The sequence below is a fragment of the Erinaceus europaeus genome, chromosome 2 (genome assembly GCF_950295315.1).
Source record: "Erinaceus europaeus chromosome 2, mEriEur2.1, whole genome shotgun sequence".
NCBI classification, from domain to species: Eukaryota; Metazoa; Chordata; class Mammalia; order Eulipotyphla; family Erinaceidae; genus Erinaceus; species Erinaceus europaeus.
Window position 1 is genome coordinate 106,289,918 of NC_080163.1, and position 12,546 is coordinate 106,302,463.

General features: G+C 39.1%; 1 protein-coding gene and 1 long non-coding RNA gene across 6 annotated transcripts in view; one reads left to right on the forward strand and one right to left on the reverse strand.

Moving 5' to 3' along the window:
• The window catches only part of TENM3 (teneurin transmembrane protein 3), a 1,349,345-nt gene that overhangs the window by 1,263,371 nt on the left and 73,428 nt on the right, over window positions 1-12,546 (forward strand). For all 5 annotated transcript variants that reach the window (XM_060184664.1, XM_060184667.1, XM_060184671.1 and 2 more), the window contains 4 exons: window positions 6,404-6,620; window positions 7,637-7,756; window positions 8,355-8,616; window positions 12,037-12,304. In XM_060184664.1, coding sequence (XP_060040647.1) covers window positions 6,404-6,620; window positions 7,637-7,756; window positions 8,355-8,616; window positions 12,037-12,304 — 867 coding nt within the window. The remainder of the gene's footprint in view (window positions 1-6,403; window positions 6,621-7,636; window positions 7,757-8,354; window positions 8,617-12,036; window positions 12,305-12,546) is intronic.
• The window catches only part of LOC132536602 (uncharacterized), a 204,079-nt gene that overhangs the window by 156,310 nt on the left and 35,223 nt on the right, over window positions 1-12,546 (reverse strand). The gene's annotated exons all lie outside the window — the stretch shown is intronic.

The following is a 12,546-nucleotide window of genomic DNA, read 5'->3' on the forward strand; positions in this document are numbered from 1 at the left end:
CTTGAAGAGATCATAAGTATTTTCCAAAAAGAATCCAGATATTATCTGAGTGGAGCTCAGAGTCTCAGAGCATTAAAATACATTATCCAGGTAGGTAATGACTTGGGGGTAGGTGGAATATTACTACTGTTTTCGAAGACTCTGCTGAATCCTACATTAAGGGAGAGATTCAGTTTATACTGAAGTCTTTTGCTTGCCACAGAATTGTTAGAGCTTAGTAAATCCTGGTCTAGGAAAGAGCTCAGTTTGCACAGAAGCAAAGGTCTCCAGTCACTCCTCAATAAAATGCAAGGAGTGTACATAGCATTTTACCATGGTTTGGGAATGAGTTTTAGGAAGAAAGTCAGGACCGTATAGGCTAGAACCAGAACAGCTTGAGAAATGGGTCTTCTTGCTACATGCCCTCCATGTTAAGAATCTCAGAAATGGGACAGGAATATAGGTCACTGGGTAGACTATTTGCCTTACTATGAATAAGATCCTGGGCTTATGCCCCAGCACCACATGGGAACACTATGGATGGCACCAAGAATTGGTTCCATGGACAATGGAATGATGTTGTGGTGTCTCCCTTATTTTCCTAGAAGCCAGGTGGAAGTGCACCCCGTAACGCACACATATTACCATGTGTGAGCACCCAGGTTCAAAGCCGAGCACCCCACTGGCAGGGGGCAAGCATCATGATCAGTTGAGCAGTGCTGTAGATATCTCTCTTTCTCCTTCTCCCTCCCTTTCTCACTGATTCTATTCCCCCAGACCTGCAAAACAAACAAGAATGTCTGTATTCAGTAACATCTGTATTAGGGTAACCATTCACACATATTGCATGCTCATTGTCAAGAGTTCATCACTATCCTCAACTTGAGTCTAAATTTCTACCCCTCCTTCATATAAAATAGATACACCTTGTATGTGATAATATGTTCACTCTACTAGGTGAGCCAATGCCACTCTTCACAATTTACTTTTGAAGACAAAAAAAAAAAAGCCAGTCCTGGGGCTAGTTGGTGACATACCCACTTGAGCACACACATTACTATGTGCAAACACCCAGTCCTTACCTGCGGGGGTAGAGGGGGCTTGATGAGTGGGGAAGCAGTGCTACAGGTGTCTCTTTCCTCACCGCTCTCAATTTCTCTCTGTCCTATCAAGTAAAAAGGGGGGGGAGAAAAAGCAGTTCTACAACATATGCAATAATGTAAATCAGTGTTACCTCAGAAGTGTAGTAAAATAGGCATCATTATCATATGATTCTTCACAAAATAAGTTGCCAAGCATCATTTAAATCCAGTAAAAGCATAAGGAAAGGCAAGAATGGTTTTTTTTTTAAATGATGGCCAGAGCACTAATATTCAGGAGCCAATGGAAGGAAGCCCACTCTATATTATCTACTTTACATCAAAGCATCACTTACTGGAAGACACTTAACCAACCATTAAAGTTGTTATTCAACAGGTTTCGAACATTTCTCATTTTCTTTAGATTTTTATGATTAATCCCATTAGGTATGGCGTGTATGCCAATATAAATTTAAGCTGAAATAAAAATCCTTGCAACTGAAAATGGAATCTGAATTTCTTGAGAAGTGATTCCATGAAGAAGATTTTACAACTGTGTACATGTGACCAAATAGGTAATCAACTCAATTGTACTCGATCACAAAGAATGACAGATGTTTTCTCAAGTTAGTGGGACCCAGACTCATAACCATCTGTCACTTGTATGGGCAAGTTACTGATAAAACTCTGTGGAAAAAAATAACAGTGTGTCCCTGCATCTTGACTGTTGAAAATGAGATTCTCTCTCTGATTGATGTTAGCGAAGAGGCTTGTAAAAATGCATTTCCAACTGATTAGTTCAGAAGGTGTCAATCTCATACAGTTTTATGACCTGCAGACTACATGCCAGATGTACATTTGCTTTTTATAAACTAACAAAGATGGATGACCATATTTGAGCCTTCTTCTTTAGCAACTGTACCATGTATTGTATTGCCTACAGGAAGATACAGGGGCAGCCTGTGAGGGAGCAGAAGGTGAAGTATATTTAACCCTAAATTTACCAGGTCAATAGAGATAAAATATGATCTTTGGAAGTACTTCCTCTGGCAAGTGACTTCTGTTGAGGTGAAAGACTGAATAGAAGGGATTTGGGGAATAATTTAGCATACTGGAGTATGGGGGCTAACGTGTTCGAGTCCCAGAGACCCCAGCTTCATCTCTTGCACCAACAGAGCTGAACTGTGCTCTAGTCTCTCTCTCTCCTTCTCATAGAAATTAATAAATAGGGGTCCACATAGTGGTGCACCCAGTTTGGCGCACACATTATCATCCAGGTTGGAGCCCCCCACTCTCAACGTTTATAAGTGGTGAAGTAGGTCTGTAGGTTGTCTTTCTTTCTCCCTCTCTGTCTCCCTCCCCCATCCTCTCAATTTCTCTGTATCCTGTCAGATAAAGTAGAAAATAAGTTAGTAAAATAAAACAAATAAATAAATGGAAACAGTGACCACAGGGAGTAGTGAATTTGTTCTGCTGGATTCAAGCCCCTTGCGATAACCCTGGTAGCAATAAAAAAACAAATGAGTAAGTAAATAAGTATAAATTAATAAAATCATTTTAAATGCATGAATACAAAGAGAAAACTTGCAAGAACAGAAAAATAAAACAGTGTTAAATTACCACCCTTGACATGCACACACCCATTCCAAATCCACAGAGAAATTAAGATCTTTTTATATATATGTAGCATATTAAAAGTTTCCTTATAGAATCTCAAGATGTAATCATGAAATGTTGCTGAAAGGGTTTTTGTGGTCTTACTTTGAAGTTGGAAGTGTTATTGGGGTAAGAGGTCAAGAGTCTCTTTAAAAATCCAAGTTTTAATAACTATGCTTGTACTTCTTTGAGAGAGATGGAAAAGACTATAATGCATTATATCATTATTATAATATACCCTCATGAAAAATAAGCCTTTAATATAGTTTTATCTTTCTTCCATGGAAATATTGAGAGAGATTTAGACATTTTTCACCTTTGTGACCTTCTCACTAATAAAGCAATATTTTGGCAAAGTTGTATGAGATTCCAAAGCTCTGTTTCAATTGATTTTCAAAGAATATGATTTTAATTCTTTTGTCAAAGGAATAAGTGAACACTTTCAAATAATTAGCCTATTATAAAGATGTGACACACAAATACATAAAAATTCAGTCTTACACATCTACATAAAAACGTGATATATAGGGGCCAGGTGGTGGCACACCTGGTTGAGCACACATGTAACAGTGTACAAGGACCCAGATTCGAGCCCCCAGTCCCCACCTGCAGGGGGAAAGCTTGGCAAGTGGTGAAGCAGTGCTGCAGATGTCTCTGTCTCCCTATCACCCCCTTCCTTCTCAATTTCTGGCGGTCTCTAACCAATAAAAAAATAAATAAAGATAATTAAAAAGTGTTTAATGGGATATTAAAAAAAGGTGGGGAGGGTTTAGGTCCTGGAACATGATGGCAGAGGAGGGCCTAGTGGGGGTTGAATTGTTATGTGGAAAACTGGGAAGTGTTATGCATGTACAGACTATTGTATTTTACTGTCAACTGTAAACCATTAATCCCCCAATAAAGAAAATTTTTAAATGTGATACAATAAGATCTTCCATCAGTCTCACCCATACATTTCCCATGTGTATAGAAATTAAAGGGCCAAGAAGATATCTCTGTTAGAGTGTAGGACTTGCATGCCTGAGAACTCAAGTTCAGTGTCTAGCACCACCATCATGTGCCAGAGCTGATTAGTACTCTGCCTCCCTCTCTCTTTTACAAAATAAATGTTGTGTTACTACAGATACTCACTTACTGGGCTTTCTTTACTCAGTTATAAGGTTAATAGGATATGTTGAGTTACTTATCTTATATAAGCTAAGTTTGGGTTACAGGTGACAGGTATAAGGAAAAGGCAATGCCACCACTTTTTTTTTAAGTGATTTAATATTGATTTACAAAATTATGAGATAACATGGATATAATTCCACACTGTTCCCATCACCAGTCTTCTGTGTCCCTATTCCCTCCATTGGAAACTGCAGTGGTTCTCCCAAGATAACAGATAAGGGCTGAGTATTGTTTCTATAACTATATATTTTATATATATTTTCTCATTTTTTATGGTTCTGCCCATTACTATTTCCAAATGTCCTTCCTCTTTTCCCCTTCTCTCTCTGGGCCCTAATGGAGTTCAGAGCCCTCTGCTCATCTTTTCCTAGCTTTTCTCCCCTTCTGGATATATGGACCAAAATTTTTAATGGGCTGCAGAAGGTGGGAGTTCTGGCTTTTGTAGTTGCTTCTCTGCTAGACATTGACAGATCAGTCCATATCTCCAGCTTGTTTCTACCTTTCCTTAGTGACATAGAGCTCTGGAGAGGTGAGGTCTAGGGCATATTAGTTAGGTTGTCTGCCCAGGGAGGTAAGGATAGAATCATGTTAGCATCTGTAATTTGATCACTGAAAGGTGGTAAGATATAAAGCAGGACAAAATGATTAATGAACAGGAACCAAAAAGTAGGAATAGAGCAGATGAGAATAGAAATCTTAGGGTGGAGAGAAGCTAGTCTATTTTATGTATGTTCTTAGGGGCCCATGACTTTAATAATTTTTGCTTGAGTTTGATAGCTGACATGCAGGTGACCTAAAAATATTATGTTTTTTTTCCTCCTCTAGGGTTATTGCTGGGCTCGGTGCCTGCACCATGAATCCACTGCTCCTGGAGGCCATTTTCCCCCCTTTTGTTGCCCTTGTTGTAGCTTTGTTGTGGTTATTATTATTGCCCTTGTTGACGCAATTCGTTGTTGGATAGGACAGAGAGAAATGGAGAGAGGAGGGGAAGACAGAGAAGGGGAGAGAAAGATAGACACCTGCAGACCTGCTTCACAGCCTGTGAAGCGACTCCCCTGCAGGTGGGGAGCCGGGGGCTCAAACCGGGATCCTTACGCCGGTCCCTGCGCTTTGTGCCACATGCGCTTAACCCACTGCGCCACCGCCTGATCCCCTTTTTTCTGATTTTTTAAAAAAAATTTTAGGTAGAGAATTTGAGAGATAGAGGGAAAGAGACAGAGAGACACCTGCAGCCCTATTTCACCACCTGTGAAGCTGGTGGAACCTCTTTCAGGTGGGGACCAAGGCCTTTGAATGTGGGTCCTTGCTCACTGTAATGTGTATGCTTAACCAGGTGTGCCACTACCTGACCCCCTACATGTTAATTTTTTCTGATAAGCTTTTTATTATTTCCAATATTACAGATTATTTATATTTGCCACATCTTAGATTTACCTGTCCACTTTAAAGAATGTATACTAGGGGTAAATGAGAAATGCCTTCATTCTGTTTGGGGCACTCTTTTTTTTTTTAGTTTAATTTTTTTTATTCTTACAAGAGAGAGAGAGATAAATATATGCCAGAGTATTGTCAGCTCTGTCACATGGCAGTGCAGGATTGAATCTAGAGTTTCTGAAGCCTTAGGCATGCAAGCCCTATGCTATAATGCTGAACTATCTCCCTGGTCCCTGAAACACTTTATACCGAGCTTAAAAGAGCTGTGTCCTTGAGAAGTGGTTGGATAGCTTCATCCGTTTAGTGTTGAATTACATTTAGTTCCTTTCCTAGACTTTGATTTTCTAACCCTTTACCAAATTTTAGAGCTTTATCCTATGTAGTTTACCATACACTATCCATTTTCTGTACAGACTGAATTTTTTAAATTTTTATTTATTATTTATTTTCCCTTTTGTTGCCCTTGTTTTTGTTGTTGTTATTATTGTTGTTGATGTCGTCGTTGTTGGATAGGACAGAGAGAAATGGAGAGAGGAGGGGAAGACAGAGAAGAGAAGTCACCTGCAAACCTGCTTCACCACTTGTGAGGTGACTCCCCTGCAGCTGGAGAGCCGAGGGCTGGAACACGAGGCTCGAACCGGAATCCTTACGCCAGTCCTTAGGGTTCGCGCCATGTGCGCTTAACCCGCTGCACTACCGCGCGACTCCCCAGACTGAATATTTTAACCCCTAGTACATTTTCTCTAAAATCTAGAAGACTAGAATAATTAAACCTAAAACAAATTCACTTTCTTACATACTACTAATAAATTGTTTCAGTCTTTTAAAAAAAATTCTCAGAATACACATTGTGTGATTCTTTTCAGCCATCCCCCATGCAAACATTCATTTTACATGAAAACAAACTGCAAATATTGTATTTACATTTCATCTGTTTCCCAAAAGTGTATCAGAAACTATCCTCAAATGGGAGGAGCGAATCATTTGATTTGAAAAAGCAAAAAGCAAAGACGAAACAACAAACAAAACTACATCATGGCATAGGAAGGGAAATTCTCTTACTGGTTTTACATTTCTCTCTACAGATGGACTCATTGATTGTATGGATCCTGATTGCTGTTTACAGAGCTCCTGCCAAAATCAGCCCTACTGCCGCGGATTGCCTGATCCTCAGGATATTATCAGCCAAAGCTTACAATCTCCATCTCAGCAAGCTGCCAAATCCTTCTACGATCGAATCAACTTTCTGATTGGATCTGATAGCACCCATGTTATACCTGGAGAAAGCCCTTTCAATAAGAGGTTAATGCACCTTCTCTTTAGATAGATTGATAGCGATGTGATCAACCATTTTATGCACTTGATATGAAATGCTGATGGCTGTGAATTTTTGAAAAGTGCTTTTCTTTAAATGCAGTTTCTTTCCTCTTTTGCCTTTTTTTTTTCATCAAGCTTCTCATTTCAAGCATTTTTTGACACCGTTCACACAGCTTTGTCAGTTGTAGTACTTGTATCGTAACAGGACATCCCACTAAAGAGTCCATAAGTCTTTATTTAACTGGCTGATTTTGTGAGTGTGGTTGGAAATGGTTCAAAAGAAGCCATGAGAGGACCCCAAAAGGCAGAACAGAAGTGCACTTTTTATTTAGCTGAGCTCACTAAATAGTATAAATTATGAATCAATGTAATGGAACTGCTAACGGCATAGCAGTAAGATTACATAAGCTGTTTGGTGCTTTACGGTGCAGTAATGACCTGAAAGCAAACCAGTAAGTGAAAGCAGGTGTCTTTGTGTCTCACTGAGCAAAAGAAGATGATTTACATTAGAACTCCTGGGTCTGCAGTCAGTCATTGAGAAGTCTTAATGCAATTAGACCCAGCAGCTGGCTACAACTTGTTGCACAAATATTCCTTATTGCCCCTTTAAATCTTTTACTTCTTGACCCTTCCAGAATTACAGATTTCCTCAGAATTAATGGGAAAGTATACTTTTCTTCATGTAAGAGCCAGACATATGACTTATGAAATACAGCCTGGCTTCATGATTTTGAAAATTCATCTCTAAATTACTGGTCTTGATAACACTCCAAAAAACAGATTGCAATGAATTAAGACCCAGGGTAAACAAGCAGCATTTAGAGGATGTGAATGACACTAAATTTAAAAGGGACGTTGTCTTGGGAGGATTTTAGGTCTGGTTTTTGTGAATATCAATTGATTGCATGTTATTTTATCCTTCCGTTGAATTGTCTCTAAATCATGATAATACTGGCCTGAGAAGGCAGGCACTCATTCTAATTGTCCTTCTTTTCCCACAGTCTTGCATCTGTCATTAGAGGCCAAGTACTAACTGCTGATGGGACTCCACTTATTGGAGTAAATGTCTCGTTTTTCCATTACCCAGAATATGGCTACACTATTACCCGCCAGGATGGAATGTAAGTTCTTCCAGCACTCTATCTCTGTATAAGGAAAGCCAAGCATAAAGTAAAGATATTCTTATGTCACCTGATAGGTTTTAGTGTCCCTTTTAATACAGAAGAGCAGCAACTGTTAGACTTCGAAAAGTCTGTGTATCTGTGGCAGAGATTTAAAGTCATGTTATCATGTCATTCTTAAAAAATGGCCTTCAAGTGGGGGAGATAAGAAACTGTACACATGACAGTAATAGTCTCATAAAACACCATTTCCCCAATAGTGATTTTAAAAATTGACTTCATTTCCAAAGTAATAATATTTTGATTTTGTAGCATGTTCTTTGTTCTGAAATATTTAAGAGTGACATTTCATAATATCTGTGATTTAAACTCAGATGGCTCTGGAAAAGCAAAAAGAAACAGATAAATAAGAACATTTGGGGAAATATTACCAAGTTGTAGATCTAGATAAAGTGTTGATTTGGGTGCTTGTAGTGTATGTCTTTTAATATTCCTGTAGATTTGAAGCTACTTTATGTAAAAGTTAAGAGGAAAACTTGACATTACTGGAAAGGATGTGGCGATCTAGATAATTTGCTTGTGTCTTGTTTCTTCTTAGGTTTGACTTGGTTGCAAATGGTGGGGCTTCCCTGACTCTAGTATTTGAACGTTCCCCGTTCCTCACTCAGTATCATACTGTGTGGATTCCATGGAATGTCTTTTATGTGATGGACACCTTGGTTATGAAGAAAGAAGAGAATGACATTCCCAGCTGTGATCTGAGTGGGTTTGTGAGGCCAAACCCCATCATTGTGTCATCACCTTTGTCCACGTTTTTCAGATCGTCTCCTGAAGACAGTCCCATTATTCCTGAAACACAGGTAGAATATTCTAGCAGACATCTTTAGACCATGCTACTTCAAAAAAAAATCTTTTTAAACCATTACACAGAATTCCAGTGTGCTCCTGAATAAGTCTATAGAATTGTAGAATAAAATACAGATTGCAGGGGGGTGGGGGAGTGGGGCAGTGCTGTATACTCTAAGCTTGTGTGTGTACACAAGCTTAGAGTAGCTATTGTTAGGGTAAGAAGCATATTAATGTTTTTTTTTTCTTAAAGATCAATTTGGAATTATTTTTCTTGATATTCTGTGTATATTTATTAGATGATGGTTGATAAGGAAAACATGAAACTCACCAGCTAATAATGTTTTTATTCACTCATTCATTGAGGAGGAAAAAAAAATGTTAGTGTCTATGTGGACTTGACTTTTTGACTCATTGTAACAAGTTCTGTTGTACATGGTGATTACTCTTCTTGTCTCATTTGGGTACAAGCAGAGATATTGAGAAGGAAGGGGAAGATAGAGGACAAACTCAGACACCCACATTACTGCTACACTGCTTCTGAAGGTTCCCTCTTGCAGGTGGGACTTGAACTAGGATCCTTGTGCATTGTTACATGTATGCCACCAGTTGGCTTGGTGATTGCTCTTAATAACAACTGTTTATTAATGGAAGTAATAGATGTGTTAGAGAAGTTGGGAGATGGTTCACTGAGTAGAGCAGATACTTTTATCATGCATGAAGCCCTCAGTTTTATCCCTGGCACTAAGGAGAGCATAGTAAACCCCATGAATGGAGAAGCAGTGCTTTAGTATTTCTCTTCCTTACTCCTTCTGGGATCTCTTAAAAAAAACAATGCAGAATGAAAACTGGGCCTAGGAGGCATATGCAAGTTTCTGGTTTTATCTTCTGGCATTGCATTTTTTAAAAATGTCTTAGATCGGTGGTCGGGCGGTGGCGCAGTGGATTAAGCACATGTGTCACAAAGCGCAAGGACCGGCGTAAGGATCCCGGTTCGAGCCCCCGGCTCCTCACCTGCAGAGAAGTCGCTTCACAGGCGGTGAAGCAGGTCTGCAGGTGTCTTTCTCTCCCCCTCTCTGTCTTCCCCTCCTCTCTCCATTTCTCTCTGTCCTATCCAACAACGAACAACATCAACAATGGCAATAATAATCACCACAACGAGGCTACAACAACAAGGGCAACAAAAAGGGGGATAAAATGGCCTCCAGGAGCAGTGGATTCATGGTGCAGGCACTGAGCCCAGCAATAACCCTGGAGGAAAAAAAATGTCTTAGATGGCTTTTTTGACAGAAAGTGTGCATTAATTTGCTCAGAATATTATTATCTAAAAATATCAGTATCACGTCTAAAGCTTTAATAATCTGAAGTTCATAAAGCCTGATTTTCCACAGGAAAAAAAAAAACTATGTTAAGTTTCACAAAAGAAAAAAACTATATTTGAATTGAATTATTCATTTTATATACTGAAGTATTGAGAGCTGGTATTAAGAAATAAATTAACATACCTTAGGGCTCACTTGTATTTTTATGACCACTCAGAGTTACAGAACCTATTTTTCAAGCTAACCTGTTGATATTTCATCCATGAGGGAAGCAGTGATTTCTACTTAGTGTCTCTTCCCCCGCATACTCTACAACCCCACAAAATCATTGTCAATCTAGAACTGAAGGGTTTCCCTGAGTCACATAGAATTCCAAATTGTGTGTGTGTGTGTGTGTGTGTGTGTGTGTGTGTATTTAATTTTTTATTATTATCTTTATTTATTGGATAGAAACAGGCAGAAATTGAGGGAAAGGGAGATATTGAGAGGGAGAGAGACACCTGCAGCACTGCTTCACCACTTGCAAAGCTTTCCCCTTGCAGGTGGGGACTGGGAGCTTGAACGGGGGTCCTTGATGACTATAATGTGTACGCTCAACCAAGTGCGCCACCACGTGGCCCCTCCAAAGGGTTTTTATGTGTTCATGAACTCTCTTGCTTCACACACACTCTGTGGCTGACTTTAGTTAGCTGACTTTAGTTAGTTGTGTCATAAGGAAAGTCCCAATTGTAGAGAGTTGGTGTATGTAATATGGCACATTGCCACCCTGACTCTTCATGCCAGCACTGACTCACAGCTCAGAATGGAAGTTTGTTTGGTTCATTCATTTGTGCTACATACTGTGGGCTGATTGTTTATTTTGAAACTGACAGGTGTACTCTTGCTATCAAGAATGCTAAACTTAAGTTACTGAAATTCAGAGACTCCAGCTGCACATCTGTTAGGAGGGTGAATAACATTGCTGAGCAAGGAATCACTGCCCCAACAATTTTCTAATACAGAAAGGCAGTTCTTTTAAGATTAAGTAGAGAATCTTGGTGGGGCCACCTGTAAAAGCCTTTGATCATGCACTTAATTCTTAGTAGACAAAGTGGTGGGTTTTGGGGCCAGGTAGTAGTGCACCTGGTTGAGCGCACATATTACAATGGGCAAGGACCCTGGTTCAAGCCCCCAGTCCCCACCTGTAGGGGGAAAGCTTTGCAAGTGGTGAGGCAGTACTCCAGGTGTCTCTCTGTCTCTTTATCTCCCCCTACCTTCTTGATTTCTGGCTGTCTCTATCTAGTAAGTAGAGATAATTAAAATAATTTTGTTTTAAAGGAAAGAGAAATTTTTTTTAATTTGTAAAGGAGTATTTTTGTTAGGTAATTACATCGGATTTTCACAGCCTGATTTTATCTCAGAAAATACAGTGTTTTTTGTATGCCTACAATAGTACATTAGCTATTGTCCAAGAGAAGTATTGGCACAGCTTTAAAATATTAACTTAAAAAAGTGTTGAGTCCTAAAACTCAGTGTTTTTTGTAAACATGTTGAACCATACTGTTGTTGTATTACCTTTCAACTTGGACACGGAATGTGCTACAGTTGTGCTCTACTGAATTGTTCTTCTTTGTTATGATTCCTGTCTTTATCAGTTGTAACCAGTCAGCTGATGGGGGCAAAGGCATAGGTTTAATCACTAAATAGGCCAGCTGGCATGAGCCAGCTCTCTGGCCTAGAACACATCCATATTCTGAGCTAACCACCTTACAAATGTCTGCTCCAATTCTCCAGGGCAACAGGGGTGAAAGATGGGTTAGTGAGAATCCACTGTGACTATAAACTAACAAGTCAGTGCATGTCAGGCTGATGGAGAAGTCACAGTGTTTTCTATGTGAGAGGAGCTCTGGAGGTATGATTAACTCTGAATAAATGACATAAAGCTTTTCAGAGGAAGAAAATTGAGCTGGCAGCAAAGTTATTTTTAATTATTGAAGAAGAGAACAGCTCAAATGCCTATTTGGGAGTAATGGCTCTTGGGTATCTCATTTTGATTGCTCAGTGAGGTTGTGATACGGTTTATCTTATCATCATACATGATCACAGTTTGAAGCTTGTTTCCTTCAAACCTAGGTACTCCATGAAGAAACCACAATTCCAGGAACAGATTTAAAACTTTCCTACTTGAGTTCCAGAGCTGCTGGATATAAGTCTGTTCTCAAGATCACCATGACCCAGTCTGTGATACCATTTAATTTAATGAAGGTGCATCTTATGGTAGCTGTAGTGGGAAGACTCTTTCAAAAATGGTTTCCTGCCTCACCAAACTTGGCCTACACTTTTATATGGGATAAAACAGATGCATACAATCAAAAGGTCTATGGTCTATCTGAAGCTGTTGGTAAGCTCCATATAAATGTATTTTCATCAGAAAAAAAAAAAACTCTCTTGAATTCAAAACTAACATAAAATTAATTATAAGTCCTGGACATCAGTGAATAAACAGAAACATTATAACTTCCTTAGAATAGGATAAACTGGCTGGTTTAACCCTTACCTGGAAAGAAAGAATGTATTCTGTATCATTAGAGGGAAAAATAACAATTTTTCAGGCTAAAAGTATGTCTTAGGAAAAAAAAAGTT